The sequence below is a fragment of the Salvelinus alpinus genome, chromosome 27, assembly GCF_045679555.1.
Source record: "Salvelinus alpinus chromosome 27, SLU_Salpinus.1, whole genome shotgun sequence".
Classification (NCBI taxonomy): domain Eukaryota; kingdom Metazoa; phylum Chordata; class Actinopteri; order Salmoniformes; family Salmonidae; genus Salvelinus; species Salvelinus alpinus.
Window position 1 is genome coordinate 21,575,827 of NC_092112.1, and position 14,584 is coordinate 21,590,410.

A 14,584-nucleotide genomic window follows, 5' to 3' on the forward strand; every position below is an offset into this window, starting at 1 on the left:
GGTTCTAATTTGGGATGCACATAATTAATCATCTGAGCATACGTACCAGGTGATGTGAATCCATTTAGGTAGATCAGGGGACAAGCTGTGAAGATAATATCAAAGATTAGCAACAGTTTAATTTGTTTCTAGATTTTATTTTCATGGGAGATAAAGTATTTAGCAGTTAGCGATTAATTTTAGTGTTATCCAAAATAAAAAAGACCCCAAAAAGCTCACATGATGTTGCGGTTTCGCAAATGAAGGTCACAAGGTTGTCTTGGATAGTTGCAAAGGCATCGAAGTCGTCCACAACGAAGATGTGCCTGTCGCTTGGCTTGCTCCCAATGTTCTGCAGCTCAGCATAATCCACATCGGCAACACCAACCACAAACACACTGTAACCTGTAGGAGGAACATGTTCACACTTAAGCAATAAGGCCCGAGCAGGTGTGTTATATATATGGCCAATATACCACGGCTAAGGGCTGGTCTTATGCGCGACGCAACGCGGAGTGCCTGGACACAGCCCTTAGCCATGGTATATTGGCCATATACCTCAAAGCCCCAAGGTGCCTTATTGCTATTATAAACTGGTTACCAACGTAATTAGAGCAGTAAAAATGTATGTTTTGTCATACCGGTGGTATACGACCTGATATACCATGGCTGATATACCATGGAACCACCCAATTTATAAACTAACATAGCCAACTATGTGTATTGGTGATTCTAATAAGTTACAGATTGTAGATACTTCAATGACAACATAAACAACACAAACAACACACTCGTTGTGATTGACGGTTTGACTGGAAGATTCCTGTTCAACAAACTCAGTAACCCTTACCAGCATGCTGCAGTGCGGCAGCGCTTTTCTTCACCTCATCCTGAGAACGACCGTCTGTGACAGCTACCACAACCTTGGGGACATTCCTCCTCATTCCATTTTCAGACGTAAATACCTTCTCCTTGACATGCTTCAGAGCAACACCTGATCAAGAGCAAAGAAAGGTCAATGAAAATGTCAATTTAATTAGTGTGATATCGGATAACTTTGAATAGACAACAATGTCTATTTAGTGGATGGATCTATAAAGAATAAGCATGTTTGGCCTGAATGCCAGTCTGTTTGTGCCATAATGCCAACTCCTTGTCACTCATTATCATGCCAGTGACAGTAATGGATTTGGTAAGAGCAGACACAGATCTGGGACCAGGCTCATGGAACGTGTTGGTGTCATTGTAACGTTTACAACCTGAGACTAGTTGGTGGGTGCTGGGTTTGGGAAGAGGCTCACCGGTCTTAGTGTTTCCTCCTCTGTACTGAATGAGCTGTAGAGCAGCGAGACCGCTGCCCTTGTCCGAGTAAGAGTTCAGCCTGAACTCTGTCTTTGCTTCGTCGCTGTACTGAACGAACGACACCTGTTTCCAAAGTAAACAGACATGAGCATTACGAGGAGTTGTAGTATGATGTCATAGCGTACCTGGTATTCTATGTGGTATGTTATGCTAAAACTAACAGCTATCACCAAGTTGACTAACAATTATAGTCTTAAAAGCATATTGTAACACGATTTATACCTCTATTTACAGCACTACACACCTGCATTCCTGTCGATCCGATGACGTCGAAGGCTCCAATCATGCTGAAGACGAACTGCACCACTTTCCGGAAGTTCTCTTCCCCGATACTCCACGAGCCGTCGATAAGGAACACCACATCTGCCTTGGCACCTTTGCACACTGATGCAGAATAAAAACAACTCAATGAACTGCACTACATAGATTCCATGGCAGGCCGCAGACTCTGAGCTGCCTGGAACACCAGGCATCAGAAAGAGAGTGGGCAACCTCGAAAATAAAAACGTCTGCAGGAATCTCAAAAACAAAACCATCGAGGAAAACAATGACATAATGAAGTTGTACATAGCAATTATTGGTTTAATTGATCATACTTTCCTGAAAAAAACGATCAAAACAAGAAACATTTGGTCACCATGAGGGCTGGAAATGAACTGCTCTTTAATGGCTTTCTCGCTTAGTACAACAAAAAGTAGTTGGCAAAACAAAAGATAATGTCTGCCTGATGTGGTAGAGCACATTTTTTTTATCTCTCGCAATCCCCTTCCTCCAAGTCTGAGTCCATAAACAAGTTTTACACAATATCTTATCAAACAAACTGCTTCTTTGGACACCTAGGTTATTCATTAGTTAATGGGTGTGTTCCATTGAAAAACCCTGGGGGTCTGTGTGGACCATGTGGCAGCCATTAGTTTAATAACTGGCACTAACACTAACTCTGATCTAGAGGAAGTCTGCAGGTCTCTGCTTCTGCCAAATAATGAGATGTTGAGTGTTTTGCATATTCTCTAAACTTGCCTTTTTATTACTTTCACCTAATGGCACTAAAAACACACACAAATAAAACCATTCTGATGGCACTAAATACACACACAAATAAAACCATTCTGATGGCACTAAAAACACACACAAATAAAACCATTCGGATGTCGTTTAAGCTGACAGCTGGTTTGAAGCTCAAATATCCCATAGCATTGGTGGATGCAGTGCTGTGTGTTTCTGTGTGGTGCTGTATGGTTCTGTGTGGTTCTGTGTGGCTCTGTATGGTTATGTGTGGTTCTGTATGGTTCTGTGTGGTTCAGTGTGGTTATGATTGGTTCTGTTGGGTTATGATTGGTTTTGTCTGGTTCTGTGTGGTTCTGTGGCTTTATGGATGTGGTGGATATGGTGCCATTTCTGCTTACCTGCCCATGCAGGGGGGATGGTAGGAGGTGGTGGAGGAGTGGGGGGTTGTGTTGGCGCTTCAGTAGGCTTGACCACTTTGACAAAGAGACAACAATAAGTAAAAATAGACAAGAATTCACAAAACAACACTTAAAGTAACATTTTGAAGACTTTAGATACTCACGGGTTCTCTCCTTGGTGCTGACTCCGGGGCCCTCCAAGTTGGGGGTCTGAACGAACACGGTGGCGCTGTAGAGAGCGTCCGGGGAGAGACCCTCGAAGCAGTACTGGCTCTGAGCTGCAGTGATGGTGATCTCCTGCTGACCTTTACTGGAGGCTAGACAGAGACAGCACAAAGAGAAATATGAGACATGTAGACATATGTTGAGAAGAGAAACATGTTGACATGTGTTGACTGCCGAGGCTGCTGCCTGAAACGTTGCTCCTCATAAAATTCATAGGTCTTCTCTGAGTACGCAAACCAGAGTTAATGCCATTCAGCTGGGGTTATTTGACAGTTCTGCGGTTAAACAATAATGTCAAAATACATGTAATATCTGTGTTATCACTCTACACATGTAATTCAATATGAATTGTTTTGGGGGAAATGCAGACATATTTTGAGAATGTTTTTTGGGGGGTCAAATGAACCATGAGACCAAGACAATGGCCTTATAAAGTAGAATTATCCCCCCATTCACCTCTCCTCAGCTGACTCCTTTCTGCTTAAGGCTCCCATAGTCATTGCTTAGTCATTTTTGGTCAGAGACGTTTGCCATGATCCTCGCTCCTCCACCACTGTTTGCATTCCTCTTCAGACAAACCATTGCCTCTGTCTATGTCTGATGCATCTTTAAAAGGTTGCTAGCTTCTCAAAACTTGGGGACTGTTTACCTTCGGGGAGTGCTTTCTGCAGCAGCTGTCTTTCTCATACAAGCAAAGACGGCTTTAGTTTGGAAATGTGTCATGGGTAATGACTATCATGTCAATATTTAAATCCTTGCGATACTGCTTCCTATTTTTAACAGTTTATACCCCGGTTCTATGTGTGAATATGAAACAGATTGATTCAAAGGCAGACAGTAATTAAAAGGATGTCATCTTTTCAGTCAGAGATACAATTAAAATTTGGTGGACGTATGCTTTCAGAAAACGCCACATCATGCATTCTCCTTCGAGGGATAAACACAGGGGAGGGCTAAGGATAAACAGTCGTGTGAATGTCTAGACTCAATCTCAACACGCAGCACAGTGCCATTTCTGTCACGTTCCTGACCTGTTTTCTGTTGTTTTGTATGTGTGTGATGGTCAGGGCGTGAGTTTTGGGTGGGCATTATATGTTGTGTGTTTCTATGTTGGTTTAGGGTTGCCTGGTATGGCTCTTAATTAGAGGCAGGTGTTTTGCGTTCCTCTAATTAAGAGTCATATTTAGGTAGGTTGTTTCACTGTGTTCGTTGTGGGTGGTTGTTACCTGTCTCTGTGTTTGTGTTCTGCACCAGATAGGTCTGTATCGGTTTTCACGGTTTGTTGTTTTGTTTGTTGTTTGTAGTGTTCACTTGTCGTCAAATTAAACATGTTGAACACTAACCGCGCTGCACTTTGGTCCTCTCCTTCACCCCTGGAAGAAAGCCTTTACAGAACCACCCACCAAACCCGGACCAAGCAGCGTGGCAACAGGCAACGGCGGCAGCAGCAGCAGCAGCGGGAGCTAGCAAGGCAGAGTGGCTGGAAGCCCGAGAGGCTCCCCAAAAAAATTCTTGGGGGGGGGAACACGGGGAGTATGGCTGGGTCAAGTGGGAGATTTGAGCCAGTTCCCCGTGCTTTCCAGAAGGAGTAGTGGGCTAAATTGAGGTACGAGTCGGAGAATGTGGAGGAGTTATTGGACAGATTGGAGGAAAGTGAAAGGATGGGAGATTATGAGACATTTGATGAGTTGTTGGTGATATTGGGGGAGAGCGAAGAGAGAGAGATGTTGGTTTGGCGTAGCATACACGGTACTCGCCCTGAGGTGTGTGATTACCGTGGAGAGCGGGAGTACGGGCAGACACCGTGTTATGCGGAAGAACGCACGGTGTCCCCAGTACGCGTGCTTAGCCCAGTGCGGGCTATTCCACCTTGCCGCACTGGGAGGGCTAGGTTGGGCATCGAGCCGAGTGCCATGAAGCCGGCCCAACGTATCTGGTCTCCAGTACGTCTCCTCGGGCCGGCGTACATGGCACCAGCCTTACAGGTGGTGTCCCCGGTTCGCCTGCATAGCCCAGTGCGGGCTATTCCACCTCGCCGCACTGGCAGGGCTACGGGGACCATTCAACCTGGTAAGGTTGGGGAGGCTCGGTGCTCAAGAGCACGTGTCCTCCTTCACGGTCCGGTATATCCGGCGCCACCTTCCCACCCCAGCTCAGTACCACCAGTGCCTACACCACGCACCAGGCTTCCAGTGCATCTCCAGAGCCCTGTTCCTCCTCCACGCACTCTCCCTATGGTGCGTGTCTCCAGCCCAGTGCCTCCAGTTCCGGCACCACGCACCAAGCCTCCTGTGCGTCTCCAGAGCCCTGTACGCACTGTTCCTTCTCCCCGCACTCGCCCTGAGGTGCGTGCCCTCAGCCCGGTACCTCCAGTTCCGGTACCACGCACCAGGCCTAGACTGCGCCACGAGAGTCCAGTGTGCCCTGTTGTTGTTCCCCGCACTAGCCTGAAGGTGCGTGTCCTTAGCCCGGTACCTCCAGTTCCGGTACCACGCACCAGGCCTACAGTGCGTCTCAGCCGGCCAGAGTCTGCCGTCTGCCCAGCGGCGCCTGAACTGCCCGTCTGCCCAGCGGCGCCTGAACTGCCCGTCTGCCCAGCGGCGCCTGAACTGCCCGTCTGCCCAGCGGCGCCTGAACTGCCCGTCTGCCCAGCGGCGCCTGAACTGCCCGTCTGCCCAGCGGCGTCTGAACTGTCCGTCTGCCCTACGCCGTCTGAACTGTCCGTCTGCCATGAGCCTGCAAAGCCGCCCGTCTGCCATGAGCCTGCAAAGCCGCCCGTCTGCCATGAGCCTACAGAGCCGTCCGCCAGACAGGAGCCGCTAGAGCCGTCCGCCAGACAGGAGCCGCTAGAGCCTTCCGCCAGACCGGATCAGCCAGAGCCTTCCGCCAGACCGGATCAGCCAGAGCCTTCCGCCAGACCGGATCAGCCAGAGCCTTCCGCCAGACCGGATCAGCCAGAGCCTTCCGTCAGCCCGGACCTGCCAGAGTCCCTCAGCCCGGACCTGCCAGAGTCCCTCAGCCCGGACCTGCCAGAGTCCCTCAGCCCGGACCTGCCAGAGTCCCTCAGCCAGGACCTGCCAGAGTCCCTCAGCCAGGACCTGCCAGAGTCCCTCAGCCAGGACCTGCCAGAGTCCCTCAGCCAGGACCTGCCAGAGTTCCTCAGCCAGGACCTGCCGCCCCTTATCCCGGTGCTGCCCCTTATCCCGGTGCTGCCCCTTATCCCGGTGCTGCCCCTTATCCCGGTGCTGCCCCTTCATTTAGGTGGTTTTAGTTGGAGGGTGGTCATTGGGAGGGGGATACAGAAGCGGGGAGTGACTATGGTGGTGTGGGGACAGCGTCCGGAGCCTGAGCCACCACCGTGGTCAGATGCCCACCCAGACCCTCCCCTGGACTTTGTGCTGGTGCGCCCGGCGTTTGCACCTTGAGGGGGGGGTTCTGTCACGTTCCTGACCTGTTTTCTGTTGTTTTGTATGTGTGTGATGGTCAGGGCGTGAGTTTTGGGTGGGCATTCTATGTTGTGTGTTTCTATGTTGGTTTAGGGTTGCCTGGTATGGCTCTTAATTAGAGGCAGGTGTTTTGCGTTCCTCTAATTAAGAGTCATATTTAGGTAGGTTGTTTCACTGTGTTCGTTGTGGGTGGTTGTTACCTGTCTCTGTGTTTGTGTTCTGCACCAGATAGGTCTGTATCGGTTTTCACGGTTTGTTGTTTTGTTTGTTGTTTGTAGTGTTCACTTGTCGTCAAATTAAACATGTTGAACACTAACCGCGCTGCACTTTGGTCCTCTCCTTCACCCCTGGAAGAAAGCCTTTACAATTTCAATGTTCTGAACACAGAAGAGGGTGTGGCTCTGATCCGTGGAGGATCTATAGCATCTCTGACTAGTGACTGACTAATACATCATGTGTTGATGTCCCTTCAACATTCTCCTTGTGGCTTCAGATTTTTTACATAAAAGGAAGCATATACTCAATTGGAATGCAGCAATTTTTCAGGGTAGAAAAAGTGTCTCATCTATCCAAGCTTAAAGGTGAAATCTGCTATTAATGTTTGGATGAAACAGGAATTCAGGATTATGGCTTTAAGATTGAGACTTACGGTCCAGAGGGTTGAGCTTGATCCTGTAGGAAGTGGCAGCCCTGTGAGGACTCCACTTGATGCAGAACTTGTCGAAGCCAACGTTGTAGGTCTCGATGTTGGTGACGTTCAGGTAGACTGTGGAGCCGAACACAAGAAGAAGAGATCAGACTGACTTCAAGACTGAGGCTACAGTGGACTGAGGCTACAGGGAATAGGGTGCTATTTGGGACTAAGCATGTCTTCAGGTTAGCATTGATGTTCAAGCAAGGTGATATTTCTGTTATTCAAACACATACGTGTTGTTCCCTGTCCTTCGAGGGCCCCGCTCATGCCAGCCCCATACTGGGCAAACACTTTGACATCGTAGGTGGTGCCAGGGAGCAGGTTCTGGAGGGTGTATGAGGTCACGTCACCCACAAATACGTCCAAGCTCTTACTCTGATCTTCTTCTGCAGGCAAAACACAACGCAAACTCTACGTTACAACAGCAACACTACAACACAAACTCATACGGAGAGGAGAGGAGCAGTCTGATCTAAACCTGAAATCATCTCATTTGAAATGTAAAGGTGTGATTTCATGAAAATTATTCTGCATCATTACTTGTTCATTGTTGTTAATAAACTTTGGCTTTGTACTAGAAAGTGTGGTTGGTTGATATGGACAATGAAATATAAAACCCTGCATGACAAAGCATGATATTGAGAAGTCTTGTAACTCAGGGTGTTATGGGTCCCTTCTCATGACTGCACAGGCGTGGCCCAGAGTCTGACGTCATCTCACCCGCAGGCATGTAGACCAGCTTGTATCCGAGCACTGGAGACGGCGAGGGGTCCCAGGCCACACGGAAGCGGGTGTACCACTCGTCTGAGACGCGCAGGCTCAAGGGCTCCAGCAGGCCGACTATAACAGAGGCAGAGCACCAGCAGAGAGAGCAGACACATGTCAACATTCAATCAGTCACGGCAATTACGGCCAACAACAAGTGAGGCCATGACCCCATTTCCAGAATAGCTAGCCCCCAATGCAGTAAGTCACCACATTACCACAGCATATCCTGGGCTCCAAGTCTACAGCAGCCACTGTTGTTTTTCCTCCTCCTCAGTTTATGAAGACTATTATGAGTAATACGTGTGTTTAGACTGGATAGATTTTTTCATAGTCTTGCTGAGGGAGCTGACCTGGGTAGTGGGTAGGTTGGTTTGCGTGGGTGGTGACAACCCATTGGAGCGAGGCTCATCCACAGTGGTGCTTCTTTTAAAGCCAAGAAATAAAGTTTCTATTGTTTGTGTATCTCGGGGCAATTGTTCACCAGTCGTTGAGCTTTCCCAGTTGCCTCTACTGTTAATCTTCCCAACTCTTCAAAATGATTTTTTGGGGAATCGGTATGGTATGGCTCTTGTAAGTATTTTCCAGTTCTCACTCCCAGCTCAGTTCATCAGGCTTGGAAATTCTGTCCCTCTAGCTAGACCGTCAGGTGTACAGTATACTAGACTGAACACTTCCTGAACACTTTTCCTAACTGCGTTACCTGTGCGTCCGGGCCCGATCAGAGATGGCCCTGCTCCATCAGCATAGATGGCTTCAACAGTTATGCTGTAGGGAGTGTCAGGAAGCAGGTTCTGCAGGATGGCATTGTTTCTGTTGCCAGGAACAACCGTCTGTGAGGAAAGGTACCACAGAGAACTTAGTCAGTTCATTAAAAAAGGAACATAATTATGGAATTACTTTTGGAAGCTATGCACTAATTCTAGGCTTGCAGCAGAGAGCAAAAAGAAGGCAATTAATGAAAGTTCCCTGTCCTCATGGAACACTGGAGGGTTAGCTCTCCTGACCTTTCTCGTTTAGAAGCATTTGTTATGTCACTCAATGGTTGGCTTACTAGGGAATAATTATGCAGTGCTGCTGTGCTGCCCTAAAGTGCTCCAGCTCTGTGTTTAAAGTCATTAATAATCCAACGTAATGTAACATAATGTGTGATAATGTTGATCTAACTGAGCCTTTAATTCGTCTTACTAATCAGCAGTTATTTGCTGGAGTTAACCAAACAGGCGCTGAAGTAAGACTTTGTAGGCCTACAGTGCTTTGGCAGTAGTAACACGTTGAACAGTAAGTTCATGTGAGTGTGAAGGAGTGTATTTGATTTGCAACTCAGACAAATATAAAAAGAGACATGTTTAGGTCATGAACTCACTCGTCCCTCGAGTAAACCTTTAAGTTCCCTGCTACGTGAAAGTCTGTCGAGAGAGACTCTGTATGTGTACCAAATGGCACCCTATTCCTTATATAGTGCACTACTTTAGGCCAGAGCCCTATGGGTGCCATATGGTATCCAACCTATGAACTCACAAACTCAGTGATGGGGTCTCCAGTGGTGGGGGCGTAGGCGATCTTGTATTGCTGCACTGGGCCCTCCGCGTGGTCCCAAACGATGGTCAGAGTGTTGGTGGTGGCATCAAACACCCGCAGGTTCCTAGGTCCAACACGGGGCACTGCAACAGCAACAGCAAAAATACTGGGTTACTCTCAAACACATGTACCTAGCAACGCTGCACACCACATGATCCTCAAAATGTTAAACAGCTGCACCATTGAGAGCATCTTGTCTGGCTGCCTCACCGCTTGGTATGACAACTGCTTGGCATCTGACCGCAAGGTGCTACAGAGGGTAGTTTGTACGGCCCAGTACATCACTGGGGACGAGCTCCCTGCCACCCAGGACCTCTATACCAGGCGGTGTCAGAGGAATGCCCAAAATTGTCATTGTCAGACTCCAGCCACCCAAGTCATAGACTTTTCTCTCTGCTACCGCAAGGCAAGAGATACCGATGCACCAAGTCTGGAACCAACAGGACCCTGAACAGCTTCTACCCCCAAGCCATAAGACTTCTAAATATTTAGTTAAATAGCTAACCAAATAACTACCCAAACTATCTTCCCTGACCCTTTTTTGACTCAGCACATACGCTGTTGCTACAGTTTATAATCTATCCTGTTGCCTAATCACTTTACTTCTAGTTACTGTATATGTACATATCTACCACAATTACCTCGTACCCCTGCATATCGACTAGGTACTGGTACCCTGTGTATATAGCCAAGTTATCGTTACTCATTGTGTATTTACTATTACTTTTGTTATTACGTGTTTCTATTATTTCTAAAAAACGAAATCTCTCTGCATTGTTGGGAAGGGTCCGTAAGTAAGCATTTCACTGTTAGTCCACACCTGTTGTTTACAAAGCATGTGACATATAAAATGTTTTTGATTTGACCTAGTAACCACCACTATATATAGCTACGTGTGTGTGTGTGTGTGTGTGTGTGTGTGTGTGTGTGTGTGTGTGTGTGTGTGTGTGTGTGTGTGTGTGTGTGTGTGTGTGTGTGTGTGTGTGTGTGTGTGTGTGTGTGTGTGTGTGTGTGTGTGTGTGTGTGTGTGTGTGTGTGTGTGTGTGTACTTGAATGTAGACTATAGTATAAGCAAATATGTGTGGAAGCATTAGTAACAATCATGAGTCGAGAGTATCAATGTAAACAAGAGTCGCATGAGTCAGTAGTATCAATGTAAACAACAAAGTTGGATTCAGGTCTCACATGTTTTGCCGTCTCCCTTCACTGGTGAGCCCTCCCCATCGGCATACAGAGCCAGGACACTGATCGAGTACGGCGTGTCGGGAATGAGCGAGTCCAGGAACGCGTTGTTGATGTTTCCCGGGACCAGGACCTTTGGAGAGGTCATAAGACATAGATCACAATGATGGTTTCCCAGAGAGGAAGATTGTTTTGCATCCCAAATGGAAACCTATTCCCTATTTTAGAGCACTACGTTAGTATAGAGCGTCATTTGGGATGCATCCTGGAAGAAGGATTCGTATTCAAATGACCTTTTTCATGCATTACATACTGCTCTGGCACTGCTAACGTACATAATGAGCTCACTGTTAATCCATGCTAGATTCTTCTTGGAGGGAGCCTAGTGCCAAAGGTTAACATGAAGTACTAACAAAGCCCTGAAGAGGTTTAAAACGCTAAACAAATACATGAATTTAGCTAAGAAGTGATTGATAAACAAATGAGTGTTATGAAGCATCCATCGTCTGGTAAATGCAAAGACGTAACCAACACCACGAGACCGGTGCTCTGTCATTGGACAGGCCTCAACGTGTACTGTATCTATCTCACCCCTGTTTCTAACAACAGTGGGGCCCAGTCTCATCATATCACCAGGGTCACCACTGTCACTAAGCAGCACATTATCTATTAACTTGTCTGGGGGACGGCCATTACATCATGCTAAATACCTTCATCTAAAGCTTATCTGAGGATTTAACTGAAAATCTCATAGTTGAAAGAGTGATGGAGAAGACATGCAGGTAGCTGAGGTATATAATAAAGTATATTTCCTGTGAAAAGCACTCATAAGGCTGTCCTCCTTACAAAATGGAGCCTGATTGAGAATAGACAGGAGGTTAGCTTAGCTAGCGAACGCTTTGGTAAAAATAAATCTGTCTCTTAGCATGAGGCATTTTTAAGGCCTACTGCTGCATCAAAGAACATTCCAATAAAAACAGCCTCATTATCGTCCAACCAAGGCCAAAACATCAAACGTTACGATTTTCATCTACGTCTATCGCAGATGTGCATGTGCACATTTTCCAAACTGCTAGTGGTACAGTAAAAGCTGTTTGTAGGCCAATTAGCTCTATCTTTCTCCTGTAATCCAAGATATGTGTATCGCATCGGTGCATAAAATCAATGCTGATAGACAGAGAATTAAAAGCCAAAAAGTCTGGATTTCCCCATTAGCCTAATGAACACCAACCTCATTGCTAAGGGAATGCCATCTGTGGAGCTTCTAAACAGACTTCCTAACAAACTCTTCGAGTGAGGGTTTTCGATATCTTCATCAAACGTAGAACCCAGCAACCCTACTCTACACTTTTATTGCTTAAGTGGACTTTACCTTTCCCTCTGACTGGTCTGAGCAGGGAGAGTAAGCGGTTGAGTGAACGTGCCTCCCCTCTTAATATAATGACAGGCTCTGGTTAACAGTGGAGAGAGATCGTTTGTAAGTCCCAAATGGCATCCTATTCCCTATATAGTGCACTGCTTTTCACCAGAGTCCTATGGGCCCTGATCAAAAGTAGGGCACTACATAGGGAATAGGGTGCTATTTGGGATGGAACTAGAGAACTTACTGTCTCGGCGGGTCTGTCTCCAGACAGAGGTGCGTAGACGATGCGGTACTGCTGCACCTGGCCAGAGGCGGGCTCCCAGCGCACGTTCAGGCTGTTGGTAGTGGGGTTGTAGATCTGGATGTTCTTAGGAGGGGTTCGTGGAACTGGGGGTCAAAAAGGAAGGGTCAGAGAAAGTCAAGAGAGGGGAGGGCAATTATATATACAACCTCAAAAACACAAAACAACAACTCTGATTTTACTCTACAAACAACAACTCTGATTTTACTTTACAATGCCTTACTTAGAAGAGTACTAACTAAGTGAAGATACCACAAGAAAATGTGAGAATGAATAGACTGCTATGTTTCAAACAGGATGTAGCTCAGTAAAAAAAGGGGGGAGGGAAGTAGTCTCTAGTAACCAAGTGATTTTATAGTGTCTATGTGAAGAGAATGTACAGAGAAGTTGCACCGTTTGGGTTTATGCAAAAGCCTCTTAACTTCACTTTAAAACTAAAACAGATGTGCATATTCCTCTGGCATTCAGCACGTTAGCCCATTAAAGATTAGATGCGTACGTAGACTCAGACCCAGCCACCTTATTCATAAGTAAAAACATTCCAAATAGAACCTGTTTATCCAACAGCGAGGTTCATTCTATATGAAACACATGCATATGGTGTGTTTAGGAAGACTAGTCTGTCAAACATAGAGTATCTTCCCATTTGTACGGACATCAGAGCGCATCAAATATGAGTCAACGATCATAAATCTGTGTCTCTGTCTCAAGACTGACAAGGACTTAGCGAGTATAAATAGAATGCTTGACTCCCATTGAACATTTTCGTCTTAGCCATGCACAACCAACGGAGTCTCTGGAAGCCCCTGTGGAATCATTATGCACCATATGTTCTGTAATACTGATATGCTCCGCTGGAATCACAGCATTCCAATTCACTTCACTGGGATGGATTTCTGCTGACTGCACATGGCAAACCATTTGAGCAGAAACAACATCGATGCACACAGCAGGGTATTAAAAAAAACAGACACAGGCAGGGCAACATATTATTATTATTATTGTTATTGTTATTATTATTATTGTTATTATGTTTGTTATTATTATTATTATTCGTGTTATTATTCTTGTTATTTGTGTTATTGTTATTGTTGTTATTGTTATTATTAGTGGTATTATTGTTGTTGTTATTATTGTTATTATTATTGTTATGGTGAGATAAACTACACCTTTGTTCCATCTAAACGTTATGGGGGAGGGGGGTTGTGCAAATGCTATCTGGTTCAGAGATTTCAATACAACATTTTCTATTTCCACTCAGTTTTGTTAAATGTTGACCTCACCAACAATGTTTCCCTATGAGGGTATCTATTATTCTGAGACCTATCTACCGGTATCTTGATATCTGAGTTCAAACTTTGGAAAAACCAAACAGGCTCCAAATTTGAAGTGCCACTGAATCAAACCAACTGAAAAGAGCACGTCTTTATCCCGATGAAAACAAAATGGATGATTGGAATTTTGTCAGTTGATAACTTACGCGTCTTTCCAGTCTCTGACTGGCGCAGGCCCTCTCCCTCGGGGTAGACGGGGACCACGGTGACAGTGTACAGCGTGTCTGAGAGAAGGTTCCTCAGGATGGTGTTGGTGGTGCCACCAGACACTTGCTCCTGTTCACAGAGAGGTGTTTGACTTGCATTATCAGTGTTTATACCATAGATGCTATAGCATCCATATTAGGAAGTCGTCAGATTTTAGGTATATAAATTCCTAATATGGATGCCGTAGTCGACTCAAATCTGATTGGTCAAGAGATACCCTGTGCAGCATCAGAAGTTAAGGCATGGATAGTTGGTGGTCTTACCATGTCCTCGGCTCCGCCAGAGGCAGGGACGTAGAAGAGGCGGTACTGACGCACGTTGCCCTCCGCTGGCTCCCAGCGCACCTTGAGGGAGCTAGTAGAGGGGTCGGTGACCTGCAGGTTCTTCACCCCACCCAACGCCTCTGACAAGACACAAAACAACAAGTTTAGCATTAAATCACTTATTCTATTTTGTAACTCTTTTTTTTCTTCTTCACTGTACTCATTGTCCCTGTATTGTCTGTTTTTTTCAGTCATGACGTACTTGTCTTTCCATTTTCAGAATTTCTCTTCCCTTCAATATCGCCGTACATAGGCACCAATGTCACCTTGTACTCTGTGTCTGGCACAAGGTTCCTCAGAACGGTGTTGGTTGACATCCCAGAAACCATAGTCTGTGAAAAGGTGTCATCAGATTAGCAAAAATGTTAAGTAAAACCACCCTAATAAAGAGGTAGCTTAATCAAGTATTCAACCTA

At 46.1% G+C, this 14,584-nt stretch overlaps 1 protein-coding gene across 4 annotated transcripts in view; it reads right to left on the bottom strand.

Annotated features, from left to right (window-relative positions):
* LOC139556155 (collagen alpha-1(XII) chain-like) overlaps window positions 1-14,584 on the bottom strand; it is a 99,002-nt gene that overhangs the window by 20,347 nt on the left and 64,071 nt on the right. For all 4 annotated transcript variants that reach the window (XM_071369731.1, XM_071369729.1, XM_071369730.1 and 1 more), the window contains 17 exons: window positions 14,371-14,500; window positions 14,109-14,248; window positions 13,785-13,914; window positions 12,248-12,390; window positions 10,644-10,773; window positions 9,399-9,541; window positions 8,581-8,710; window positions 7,833-7,952; window positions 7,346-7,498; window positions 7,068-7,184; window positions 2,912-3,064; window positions 2,748-2,822; window positions 1,586-1,725; window positions 1,281-1,404; window positions 830-973; window positions 220-384; window positions 47-85 (listed from right to left, as the gene is read on the bottom strand). In XM_071369731.1, the coding sequence (XP_071225832.1) occupies window positions 47-85; window positions 220-384; window positions 830-973; window positions 1,281-1,404; window positions 1,586-1,725; window positions 2,748-2,822; window positions 2,912-3,064; window positions 7,068-7,184; window positions 7,346-7,498; window positions 7,833-7,952; window positions 8,581-8,710; window positions 9,399-9,541; window positions 10,644-10,773; window positions 12,248-12,390; window positions 13,785-13,914; window positions 14,109-14,248; window positions 14,371-14,500 (2,176 nt within the window). The remainder of the gene's footprint in view (window positions 1-46; window positions 86-219; window positions 385-829; window positions 974-1,280; window positions 1,405-1,585; window positions 1,726-2,747; window positions 2,823-2,911; window positions 3,065-7,067; window positions 7,185-7,345; window positions 7,499-7,832; window positions 7,953-8,580; window positions 8,711-9,398; window positions 9,542-10,643; window positions 10,774-12,247; window positions 12,391-13,784; window positions 13,915-14,108; window positions 14,249-14,370; window positions 14,501-14,584) is intronic.